This window comes from Manduca sexta, chromosome 7 (genome assembly GCF_014839805.1).
Source record: "Manduca sexta isolate Smith_Timp_Sample1 chromosome 7, JHU_Msex_v1.0, whole genome shotgun sequence".
Lineage (NCBI taxonomy): Eukaryota > Metazoa > Arthropoda > Insecta > Lepidoptera > Sphingidae > Manduca > Manduca sexta.
In genome coordinates, this window is record NC_051121.1 from 5,525,166 (window position 1) to 5,539,238 (window position 14,073).

Sequence of the window (14,073 nt, forward strand, 5' to 3'; positions counted from 1 at the left end):
GCTGCGGTTTTCGTGATAACAGTTTTTAAAATTATTTCAGTGGATATAGAGTTGCAAATAATGGTTCTGTGTGGAGTTATAAATAAGATGCTTCTCTGCGTTTGGTTCGGATTAAAATTATATGTATGTCACTGAAGCAAATCTATATTTTCCTTTTATAAATTTTACAAGCCGATAATGTGACACATGTTGCTTAGTAATTCGTTTATTTTCCGCATGCAAAAATATTTGTCGTATGGATATTTTATTATTATTTTAAAAATACAGTTTTCCTACAAGAATTCTACACAATATAAAGTCTTTGTTAAAGTTTAACAATGTTCGAGATACAATTGGGGCAGAGATTATCCTTAGCAACTGTAAGTTTGTAAGCAACTGAGCGATGGCGGTATCATTGCCTGCAAAAATATGGTTAAGAAATTGGAACTAACATAGTTATTTGACACAACGCAAAATCAGCTTACCTAGAATCACTTTTTAATGTAATTTTATTGATAAACGAATTCGCACACCTAGTTCACATAGACAAGAACCATGTTACAATAAAATGACAGCCCGATTAGCATTGGTTAATGTCAATAAGGAAAATTAATTATTATTCAGATCGTCATGTTGAAACGCGTACACAAACTTATGTATCAAGCATTTTAGAGTAATGAATTCTTAAATTTACATATACAAGCCATAATAATGTAAGAAGTCGTGTGTGATAAACAAATATACATAAAGTCCATACACCCACATCAGGGGCACGTAATTGTAATATAAAGATTTCTGGTTACTGGATAAGAAACTGTAATACTCGACAGATAAAACTGAAATTATCAATCCAGGAGGATATATATCGCGTGAATCTTTGGACATTCTGCAGAAATCGGTTCTGCTCTCTCAGTTCTTACATATTAATATGTGGTAACGATAGATAGCATCACTATAAAATAGTATAATTCTACGCACGCACTACGGTCAATGATAGATAAACGTCAATAAACAAGCAAAACACGTTTGTTCTTTAATTACATTAAACGTTGTGCATCCATTAAGGAAAATTAAAGGAAATTGTGTCCACCGATGTACAATATTTCCAGCAACACGCCCTACTGTAAATACAGGTCATATTTGTACAGCATACAAAGATAATGTAATTATGCCAGAGTTGTTCATAGTCAAACCGGTTTTAATATTTTTATACGTGTAAGTTTAGTTATAATGCTATACGAGTATTTTATGTATAGGGCTTATATGGTAGGCCAATGTTTAATGAGAGAAAATTACTAATTACTGGATTATAAAGAGCGACAATATAACTGATAAAAAAAAGTGTTTCCACTTTTAAATTGGACTTTAAGTTCTACGATGCAAAACAACATACTGAGAAATATATCTACTAGTCATAACATGATAGGAATAACTTAAAATGCAACGAGTGCACCAATTGTAACTCTGTCTACCCCTTAATTGATAAAAGCGTGAGCAAATTAATTAAAATGTGTGAAAAGTAAATACACGTATTTTATATAACATTTTATCATTTAACATTTTATTATAAAGCTTTCGTTTCCGACAGTACCGCGTGTAGCAAGCGGCCCGGCTGTTTGCGCAGTCCGCCTGAGTGTTGACAATTTGTGAACACGAAACCTCATATTATGACTTATGACTAATATTATGCACGCTAATACACAAAGCAAACGCTGTCGTCTGGCGGTATATTATGTTGTTTTGTTTTAGATAAGCAGAGATGGCATAACTACATCAAACGATATTTATGATTGCAGTAAAAAGTAGGGGTTTATTTATCAGGAATACTCTATTTCTTATCTAAACCTTGATTTAGATCATTGCCGAATAAAGACGAATAGTCCCGAACACAAGTGTGTAAATTGCATGATCGGGTGTATTCGTTACTCGTATTTGATCGTTATATTCGTGGAAGAATTATTCGGCAAGTTATTCCGCGAATAATTCGCCGATAGTCTAAATGAGACATAACACAATAATGTATAGTGTCTTATAAGCTAGGCACTAACTAAGCAAACACAAGTAAGACGAACTTATACTCTGTTTTGGGATTCATTAGGGCGTAAAGTAACATATTATTTCTTTGTTTTTATATAATATAAAACCGCGATAAAATCCGCAAAATAGTTTTATTTCAATAACATAATATTTTAATAATAAATCTTTAAACTAAACACACACGCATGCCTTTTATCCCCGAAGATGTGAGCAGAGGCGAAATTGGTGCACCCACTTTTCTCCGTGCATATGCCGTCCCATGATGTGATATAGGGGAGCCTATCTCCATTTGCCATATATGGCACACTATCACTGCCCGACCCGAGGATCGAACCGGGACCTCATCACTACAGTCGTACCGTTATACAACTCCACCAAGGTAGTATAACAATATAAAAATCAGGCGGCCTTTAAATAGTCGAAATACATCGATACCAGCCGCTGGCCTGTCAAAACCAATTCCAAATGGTATAGTTGGATTACACAAAAGCCATTCATAACACGTTAAGAAGACATCGGCCGGTACTTAGCGCAAATCAAAATTCTAGCTTGTATCGCTTCGAACGTCGGTTTTATTGGAAAAGGGCTATTGGATTTGTCGTGAGAGGTAATGATTAAGACGAGAAAGTATTCAGAGAGCGTCTCGCGTACGTTACAAGACTGTGTAATACCAAGTGTTGGGATCGAACACTTATAATGTCGAGATACGATTTTACCGATATATGTTTGTACATAAAGTATATAATAGATTTCTTTTATATAGTGCAAAATAATCTGATGGTCCTGATCAAAGCGACTATAGCATTCAAAAATTAATGTTTCACATAATTATTTACATTTTAGATACTTTTATTTATATACAAACGATTCTCTAATAAAAGAGTGGTTTCAATAAATCTATTTTTTTAATGTCAGCCTCAAATAACGAATGTGGACATCGAACATAGAACGTTTTTACACATATATCTCAAATGCTTTCAACCAAAAAGAATACTAAATACCATCACCCGACACCTTAACTTTTCTATCGTCTTGACACATTTAAATGAATTAAACCAAATTCCCATGGCTACCGTGTATTTAATAAAAATAACGCCCTGAGGCCATCAATACGCTGTACAGGGTGTCCCCCTCACAGTATTCGAGTCTCGATGTCACACATTCGCCACAAGTACAACGATCCGTCTGCGCGTTGCTATGCACGGGTCGAAGGGGCGAACCACCCTTACCTACCCTTTGTTGCCACCCGGTCAGTTACAACAAAGAGCATTGCAGATTTCCGCTCTAATGTATTAAGGGTGCGTAAGTTTATGTTCGTTTCCATGTGATTGCGTTAAGTTAACCTTAATAAATATGTGAATTAAAATTGTGTGTTTATGAACATTGCATACTGTTCTCCGTGTATTGATTCATGATTATCTGTTTACGTTAAATGTAAGGTCAGAGGGCCCTATTCCGTCCACGGGAATATCAGTCTTTTTGCAAATAGAGGTTTTGACTCCTTACCTGTACGTCTATCGAAGCTGACCTTCGAATAGAACGTCCCTAATTGCAAAAAATCGAATTCGCCCCTACAGACGGAACGGGGGCCCCTGAACTAAGTCTTAATTCTATTTTTAGGTATAAAAATACAGAGAATATAATTTATTTTGTAGTCACTATACATTTGTTTTTATTGATATTCTAGATGTATTTATGACGCTATAACACATGAATATCCATATGGTCATGACCAGTAAACATGTATTTTTTCAATAACACCATTTACGAACATTAGACGAAGATCGCATGACAGATGTACATAAAATATGAAATTCTTAAATACCGATAACAATACACCCAATTAAACACGTTCTTTCAAACTTTACTGCTCAAAATAAAAAGATAATGTAAAAGTAACGCGCAACCTCCCTACATTCGCGGTGTATTGGCGTATGTTCAAGTGTGTCGCACAATTAACGATGGTGTTTATGTGTTTGTTTAAATTCACATTGTTTATTCACTTTTTTACAATACTATAATTCATGAAACCTCATTTATACGGAGCAATTATTGATAGTAATAATCGTTTTTTGAATATCTGTCAAAATACTTGTATACGTCAACGAACGCGAGCAAGATCTTCCTCGGCGTATCTTTTTAAGCAATATTTGCGTACGATAATTGCGGCAATAATTGATCCATCTAAATGTGGTTTGACACATTTTTTCCTTATCTGTGGAAGCGTATCGAAATGGTCAGCGTGAGTTTTTGCGTCGAAGTTTATTTTGCGTAAACATGTTGTGACAGGAATATAATAATACCTTCTGTATTATGTACTGATTCATTACTGAGGACTGGCCACTATTGACTGGGTTTAGGCCTCACTCCACCACGCTACTAGTGACGGTAGCCAGATTACGCATAACTTCGTAATTCTTATGTAGAATCCTCAGATACGTAGATCTCCTCGCAATTATTACCTCATCGTTTGAACTCGCGATAATTATTTCAACATAAATCTGCTTCAAAGCATCACAACTTACCCAACTGCTCCGTTCAGGGCGGTGACCACGCCGGGCCTCTCATAACACATATGCATACCAACTATATCTGATGCACTTTTGTACAACAGTCAACACCGTTGTAATATGGTTTTATACACTTAAAACTATCACCGAGTATATCACAAACACACCGACACTGTCACAATTCAACTGTTATGGTTTAATCAACGCCGCGCACGAACATTTTCGCACAAATTCAACACTTCGGTTGAGTAATCTCTGTGAAATTTCATACATTAGCCACGGCGAATGTAATTGTTACGTGGAACGGACGTAACGTTCGCCGATAGTCGATACTCGATAGTCGATACTCATGCATCGGGACGCACTCGATTGTCGGATGGCTTCGTAGTTCGTACTACCGTGTGCCCTGGGATTTGTAGAAATGGTGTCGTGTCGCGAAATGTCTCGTGAGGTAGATTATAATTGTCATGTTTGAAAAAGCGACCGAATATAATATTGTAGTTTATGTTAATTGTATTTTAAGATTTTTTACAATATAAATTAATAATATTACTTCAAAAAAGTTCTCGATTAAAAAGGACTGTGTCTTATTTTATCCATGCAACTAAATAGAAAATATCGCACGAATAAAATTTACTTACTGAAAATGAAAACCGACGAAATACAGTTTATCACGCACTAGAAATTTTTTAGCAAAGCAAATAAGCAGACCAAAAAATCTAAATGAATAACAATAAAACGTTACAATGTAAACTGGATCGCTTCAAGGAAAACTATGTTTACTCGCCGGTGGAAATCGTCTAACGCCGGGGCGCGGGGCGGGACGAGCGCGGTGTTACGTCACCGGACAGTCGAGAGCGCGCGTCATTTGTTTCGTCTGTCGCCGCGCCTCGCGCACACAACGCTACACGCACGTACGCATTCAAACACACACACACAAAAGTAAATAGATATTATTTTTTAGGTATTGAGAATCACGTTAGATTCCCTGCTCCAGGTTTTGCCAAATAACAGCAATGAAGTCAGCCATGAACATGCAAATTGTGGCACTGGAATAACCATTAGTCATGAGTGAATTCTGACACAATATGCTGGTTGTTTCGTGTTTATTCACGAATAGACTTATGTTGATTCGAAAAGTGTAGCATGATCAGTAAACTGTATCTACGTTGGTCATAAGCCAAATACAACTCAAACTGATGTGTTACTGTCAGCGTAATGTCGGTTTATGACCCCAACATCAGCCACGTAACAATCTTGTCCTTGTAATATTGTTTGCTTGTAAATTTCTGATGCGGCTTGAAGATTACCGTCTTTTTTTACCTGGCATTGAACCAGATATTATGGGCCTCGTATTATGTCGACTACCGAGGGACTGTGTTCTTCGACAGTCGCCAGAATTATGTCGACCCATCTCAGCGGATATACGCCGGCTGATTCTGGAACGCGACTCGTGAGAACTAGCCACTGTGGTTGGTAATTCACCACACTGTATACGTTGGTCGCCTTAGTACAAAAAAAACGACAAAAACATTTAAATTAAATTAAAAAACAAATTGTGACACCATTTTTCACGGCTCCGCTCATTTACTAGTCAATAGTCGACACTATTCAACGCCGCTAAGTTTGAAGTAAATTGGAAAAGTTCGCAATTTATAGCTTCAATTTAATCTATCTTTGAGTATTTTCAATATCTGATAAACTGTGATTGTATGTGTATTCTACTAAGCTAAAAGCCGCTTGCATTACATATTACTTATTTTGTACTTTCGATACTATAGATTTGAAAAATAGAAAAAAACTTTAAAAATCGCCTTATAATGACTTGAGATGTTACGAGAAGACATAAGGAACAGTTTCTATAGAGAATGCACAAGAACAGATGGAGTACAAGCATCTAAATAAGATAGCGAACATTGACACAAGGCTGGAATAAGAACAGGCAGAAAAAAATTGAAGGATAATAAAAGATTACTCAAAATAAACATAAAGTTACATCTCGTAATAAATAAATGATTATAAAATATAAGTCAGCCTGTAATACGAGTTTTGAAATTAACCATTAACCTTATGGAGAGTGGACTCCCCCGTCCACCAGAAGAGTCGTGGGTGCAGTGCCGACGTTTAAAGGTTGTCAGAACTCTTACAGCAGCAAGCTGTAACTACACATGTAGATTTTGTGACATAAACTAACAGTGGTAATACCTGGTGAATATACTGTAGAACAAAGCTGTAGAGGCTCTTCAAAAAGCTTATACTCATGCAAAACAGGCCTTTCACTGTGACATCATTATCGCACTCGAGCTAATCTCAAGCCGACATTACGTGCTTTGCCGGCCGCATGATTAATTACGATACTTTTTGCGTTGTTTACCCGCGCCGCGTAATAGGATGTGTTTGGGTTTTTCTCCCGGTGAGCAGCTATTACTCGGCCGCGTTCCCGTGTGATTGATATGTTCGCTTCGGGGAGTAGCCGAATAAGGGTTGATATCTCGCGCCTCAGACAACGTGGAACCGGTTATATGATTACGTTATTGTCGTGAAATTCGTAATTTAAATAAGAAATAGAGTTAATGTGCATGATCAAGAACCAACATTTGAGTGTGTGAAAATTACGATTTTAGCCTGACATTTTGCTTTTAGAATATTTTTTCTATCTCCTTGCTTGAATCACCAAGTTATTTATATAGTTAAATACAACATTTAAAACAAATACGTGTGTTACAGCACGTAACTTATTTAAAGTATTTTGCGGTTATTGTTAGGTAAAACGAAGCCGCAATCTGATAAACGTCGAAAATGATGATTTAATCAAATTGTCAATCGAAAATTACACACAGTAAAAATCCTATAAATTTATAACTATAAATACTATCTGTGATATTCTAGATTCTACTATCGCGTCCCTTTATTTTAACTACAGTTTGCAAGACATAAATACCGCAAAATACAGATTCGCTCATTCCAAACACATCGTTCTTTCCTTATTGTCTGAGCGCTATTTATAAGTGTCAAGGGCGCAACATTCGTGTTATTAAACGAGTTCATTTTCCATACGAGAGCCGAACGGGCGGACTCCTGAGTGTGCCACATCTCGGACGCATTAACCCAGTTACACGGAGGCCGAGTTGGACACTTCATCGCATGGGTACTAGAGCGGTGTGGACGCGACGTTCGATTGTAAATTCATTCGATTATTTGACCAATAAGGTGTATGGATTGTGATGTTTTAAGTTAGGGTCACGTACACAAAGGGTGCTTACGGAAACCTATTATCTACTGAATACTGACTAAGAGGTCTGTCTGTCCAACTTCCGGTGGACGAGTTCGGTTTTTAAATCAGTCATAAATTGGCAAAGTTATAGCAACAGAGTTATGAGTATCCAAACATTGCTTTTCAGTTTTAAAACTTCATTTATTCTTTTCGATATCGGACATAAATCCAAGAACCAACAATTTACAACCAAGATACGTCACATCTTTAGCTATTATCGGAATTCATTACCTACAACTTAACACTTAAAAGGTAACAATAAAGAAAATCCCTCGCGGCGGCGCGTTCGGAACGCAGTGAAATACCCAACAAAATGTGTAAACTGTATCGCACGTAGACATTTCGCAACGATAGTTATTCAGCCTTTACAAGTCCATTTAAGATAACCCGAGGGATCTTCAGGGGCCGAAGGGTCCCGCGGGAGGGGCAACTTTCAGACCGGATAATGTACAAACTACCAGCTGACTGCTAGTGGTCGGATTAGAGGCAATTAATAACGGACATTTCTTTGATATGTGTTTGAATATAATTTAGTTAAGGGTCAGCAGTTTGGTTAGTTATGAATTAACTTCAATTAGATAAATAATATCTTGGATAACTTAGGCCGTCGTGATTATGTTGAGTGTTTTTTTATTAACTAAGTTTGCTCGCAGCTCTGTTCGTGTTACAATTATTGTTCACAATAAAAAATGTAATCTATCATAAAGAGAATAATGTAGCTTTCTATTTGTGAAAGATTTTCCAAATCGGGTCAGTAGTTCCGGATATTATCTCTTCTGTCAAAAGTGATTAACTTTACTTTTCTAATATAAGTATAAATTTATTGGTGATGCATTAGTTTATCATCAGCAAGTCTTTTACTGTAACATTACTTTCATAATAAAAATGTCTTACAGTACAAATTTACCAAGCAAAACCAACTAATGGTACTTGATAGATGTAACGAAATTATAATTTACAACCTTGTATTTATTGCAGATAAACAGACGCCATGTTGTTTTTTTTATTACGCGTTGCATACGTATGTACGTACATAATATGAAGTGTATCATAAATAAATCATCTTTAAAAGTACGAAGTCTTCGCCGTTACTCTGCATGACCTACTTTTGCTCGACTCCTTCAGAAACAAGGATTTTGTCTATTTATCATCTATGTAATTGTAGATTATTATTCCAATAATACATAACTATAATCAGGCCTTCTTTATCACTTATTTTTTGGGGGCACGCTAATTTTCTAAGGCTAAAAATCATCTGTTTTTGTTTTTTCACCCATTCCCATTTTCGTTGGCAATCATTTGGATTTATAATATTAACCTATTATAGTAAAGTAGTTTGAATGTAGAGGTAAAGATAAAATTTCATGGGAAAAATATCTCCGTCTTGTAAAACGTGTATTGTCAATTGTCAAAGCAAGGGGCTCTGTTTTGTTATCAGAGGGACCTTAGGGTGGATTCGGAACAAAAGATTTTTTTTAATAGAATCACTTCACAGGTAGTCATGTGATTTGACTTGAGACTCAAAAATTATTTCGTTTTGTCCCGAGCTGATAAAATTAAGGCAAAGAAAGTAGCTTACTAAAGCTTAGTAACATGACTTTTGTTAGCGTCAGCAACTTAAACTTAATGAAATCGTAATTTATACCTTATGTTATTGTCATATTTATATTTTTTCATACGAAGATTCTGATTTTGAAAATGGAAAAAAGGGTCACAAAAATTGCTTGAACTTAATCTATCCCTGCGCTTGTAAATCAAATTATACAGATACGTACACCATTGTTTCTCCTTACGTTAATTACAAAGACTATATGACGCAACTCGAACGATCATAACACATCTTGCGTCGTGTTTGTCAAAGATCAAATGTTTTTGCATTTAACATTTTGTGTAATTCGTATACGATGTTATGACTTGATGTGCATAGTAGTGTGCCAGCTAACGTGCGAGTGGATTTGGCCAGTTAAGGAAGACATTAGCACAGTATCACCGAATCAGGTCAGTTACTGGAAAGTATGAGTTGCTGCCGAATTGCTATAAGGTTTTTATTTTTGCTCGTCTCTATGCAAAAGAGGAAAAACTCACATGTTCAGATCTTTTTGATGTTTGACGGTGACAGACCATAATGATTTGTTATCTTTACGTGAATGTTAGACATTAAAATGAAACTATTTTTCGTATTTTATCATGATCTTTCAAGGCTGCAAAGTCTTCGAAACGTCAAGAGAAAATTATAATATAAAAAACCGCGATAAAATCCAATAAATAGTTTTATTTCAGTGACAGATAATTTTCATAACGACCACTGCACTCGAATCGAAGCTACTAATACGCGAGTTGACTACGTCAGCCGCTCGCACAGCGTAACCAAATAGTAAGGCACAGATCTGTCTAAATTATGGCAAGTAATTTACTCGCGAAGGTAAATCGTGTTCGAATTAGTTACTGCACATTATGAAACTGTAAACATTTGTATTGGAAAGGTGTGACTAACTCATGGGTCGGTGGGCACCGGTTTTAGTCAGTGTTGACTACTAACAATGATGATACTTATTGACAGTTTTGTCGCTTTTATGATGAAAATATTGTCACTATTTAATGACATTTCATCATTAAGAATTGAGCTGCTGTTTGCGATTTTGGACTTTAAATTAATGGAAATTTGATTATGTGTCGTATAGCCTTCCCTTTGGGTTTCGCCCTAAGGTAGAGTCGCAGCGCGAAACAGCATTAAACCTCATCAAATAGTGTATTGTGGTAATTGATTTTGAAATAACCGGCGCGCTCCGCCTTATCGCAATTATTTTCGTTGTAATTAAGAGAAAACCTTGACGGCGGCGGCCGAGCGAGCGCCGGGCGTTGTTATCAAAGCTGAACATTCATGCACGCGAGATAAACACGCGTTATCAATTATTGAGCAGAAGTTCAATATAGATATGTACATTATCAAGGATCATTGGCGAAGAATTTTCGCGCACAATCGTGAACAACAAATCAACATTCAATCACATTTAGTATCAACAGCGTTGTTATTGTGTGGAAACTGTTGCGCTAATACACTTCTAACCTTGTTCACCAAACACGTCAATAGTGTCTGCGTACCGGCATACTAATTGACTTTTTAATATATCAGCGATATAATTTACCGTCAGTGCTCTTATGTACGGGCACAATTATTCCATACAGGTGAAATACAACTGAAGCCTAGTTTCCAGCGATCGAGTGCGTCATGCATGAGTCAACATCGGTACATCCGCAGCGGCGATATCTCACAAAAAACCCTACAGCGGACTCACACTCCGCGTCTCCTACGATCCAGCACTGCAATCCAATTGTTTAATGGCGGTGGGTCGGGGCGGGCACACGCGGCACGCTCGGCCGGACACCGCGCTGACAGCACGCACGCATACCGAGCACGAATGCAACGCGCATCACGTTCGCCGCTCGCAGCTCGCGCGAGATCCCGCCAAAAGCGAGTTGTGGGAAAGGAGTGAGAGGCGGTATAGCACACGCGACACGCCGAGACGAGCGCTCGGCAGACGAGGACGCGCGCGACTGCCGCCGTCGCCGAACCGCCGAACCGCCGCACCGTCGCGCCGCCGAGCGAGCGAGCCGACGCGACGATGCGGGGCGGGAGCGACGAACGCGCTCACAGGTTATCGTGACTCGACTACACAGATAATGATGTCAAAAGTGGATCGGACTAATGCTCTCTATTATGTTGTAAACGTTCCGAATAATCGGGACCGTGGTGCGTGGCAGACGGGACCGCTGCGTCAGAAATATGGGCCACGGGTGCAGTCGCTACAACTCGCGCTTACCCACCGACCAATAATAATATCACTAATTAACTACACGCGTTAATAAATAATCAGCAATTTAATTGATGAACAATTAATAATTGTATTGAATAAAGTAGCAACGATTCTATAACCTATGGATATCGAATCTATAACATAACCATCAATTTAAGAAGCAAGATTCGAATTTAATATTTAGTTCAAAGTAAATTTGTTCTCGACGAACACTTAAGCCCTTATTATTTATGCGTGGAGTGTCGTGGGTAAATAATGTACACTCTAATATCTGGTTGTTGCGAAGTAACACGGATTGCCACGCCTTTAAAAATATTACCAACAAAGAAATATTACCGGCGAATATCAGTCATCGCGGGGAGCGTAAAACATTGCTCCTAAGTTTTATTGTGCCGGCAGCGGGCAGCGCCACGCCAAACTGATTCTTCACGCAAAAGAACAAGTTAAGAAATCGCCGAGCGCAAACATCCGCGCCGAACTCTTGAAGGAATCGAACAATGTTGATGTTTTGACGACCTTCCGAATTTGCACCGTAATGTGATTGTATTCGGGTTGTTAACGCACCGGCCGCTCTGATACTGATGACACATTTCGTATTTCGGGAGTTGATCGGTGCGTTGCGCTTTGTAAAAGTGTCCGTATAATGGGCCCGTAAGGTCGAATTCGGGTGGCGGGCGAGGGGCGCACACGCCGTTTCCATCTGCCGTGTCGCAGCGCTGCCGTTCGTCTCTATATTTTGGTCGTATTAAGAAGCTCTGTTTGATGGATGTTTCAGTGGGTTGAGGTTTTTGCGGTGAACATCGTGAAAGAGCCGTGACGTGGTGAGCGGAAAAATATGTTCATTTTGATCATTGGGCGCGCGAACGCGACGTCGACGTCATGGCGTTTCATTACCGATATACGCGATATTATAATTTGCGTCGGACTTCGCTACCAAGAACCGATCGACATCAAAGAATCTAATTAACGTGGCATTCGGCACGTAACGTTTGTTTGCACTATGTGCGCGAAAATAAACACTGACACCAATTAGCACGCGAGTATTCTCCGCTGCGCCGGTATCATTCCATGGCGAAACATTTTGTAAGTCGCGGTAAAAAACTATAGTAGAGTCGCGTAGACTTGGAACTGTATTGACAATTAAGTGAATGGTGAGTGAATAACTAATTCGTTGTGACCCAAATTCGGCGTGACAAGTGGAGCGCGGCAGTGCGCGGCCGGAGTGGAGCGGAAATAGGTGGATGATCCCGCGGGAGGGAGGGGAAACTTTAGGGCCGCAGGGAAACGTACCTACGCGACGTATCGGATCGCACTTTCTAAGACGCTCGCGTGACGCCGCGACACTCACTGCCACTTGACACTTCACGTATCTTACTAGTTACTTATAGACACAGTTAGCGATACTGAAAATTTCCCGGAAAATTGTTGCACAAACTTACGGCGCACTTATTTCATATGGGCTGCCAAGTGTCGTGTTATTTACGTCTTTAAGTTAGGTATCAAAATTTAATACGAAACATCGTTTGTTTCTAATTTACTCTGTGCTGTTTTGTACCACAAATATTTCGACATTGGATTTTTAGTAGGAGCAATAAGTGTTTTTTTTTCTAAGGGTTCTCTATTTTACATATTGTATTTAATACGTGTACATACATTTATTGTAAAAGATAAACAAGACAAACTCACAAATGATGACCCTATCGCCATTGGACTAGAATCCGGTGGTGTAACGTATTATAATTAACAAAAGAGGTCTTTGTTCAAAAATGAGACAAGCAAGAGTGGCGCAATTAATATTAAAAATATCTACATTTCATAGTTTACTTATCAACATTCGAATGCAACGAATTCAATCTATAATCATTTTAAAGGAAAAAAGAGTTATAGTACAAACTTATTTGTTAACGCAAGAGTGCTGCACTTTTCAAGACGCCGCGATGTCATAAAAGTTTTGTGATATGTTAAAATGCGGAATGGTCGTATCGTTTTCCACAGTTAAAACTGTTGATACAGCGCACTGCGTTATGTATGATGTTATGTATGCTGATATATACAGTACACAAACCACAAGAACAAAGCTTCAACGATTCCAAGAGATAGAATATTTGCAAATTTAAAAAAGATAGGTAAAGAGCGTAGTCAATTTACAACAGTGCGGTGGTTTTTTAATTTAAAAAGTTTCTAGCGAGAGCTATTTCAAAAGAACTGTTTAATATTCCCCTGATCAGACAGCAATACAACTAAAGTAACTAAAATGAATATACTGAAAACTGAATCGCAAAACTAATTTGGCTTCGTAGAATATTATAGGAGTGGGATAATCTAGTTTTTTCAAAGATTTATTAACAATGTAAATTTAAGAGCATATGCTAGCGTTACTTTATTTATTGCGAAAATAGGGGAAGTACACATCGATCACAATTTCAAACCAATGACGACGTACGAAAATGTGGATAAA

The 14,073-nt window shown here is 37.9% G+C and overlaps 1 protein-coding gene across 8 annotated transcripts in view; it reads right to left on the minus strand.

The window, feature by feature from the left end:
• The window catches only part of LOC115441411 (AF4/FMR2 family member 3-like), a 259,154-nt gene that overhangs the window by 131,764 nt on the left and 113,317 nt on the right, over positions 1 to 14,073 (minus strand). For 2 of the 8 annotated variants that reach the window (XM_030166173.2, XM_037447621.1), the window contains exons 1-2: positions 11,097 to 11,368; positions 4,542 to 4,781 (exon numbers count right to left, since the gene is read on the minus strand). The exons of 3 other annotated variants lie outside the window; for them this stretch is intronic. In XM_030166173.2, coding sequence (XP_030022033.2) covers positions 4,542 to 4,597 — 56 coding nt within the window. In that variant the 5' untranslated portion in view covers positions 4,598 to 4,781; positions 11,097 to 11,368. Of the gene's footprint in view, positions 1 to 4,541; positions 4,782 to 11,073; positions 11,369 to 14,073 lie in introns of those variants that run through there. 3 more of the 8 variants (XM_037447625.1, XM_037447623.1, XM_037447622.1) reach the window with 3 other exon arrangements.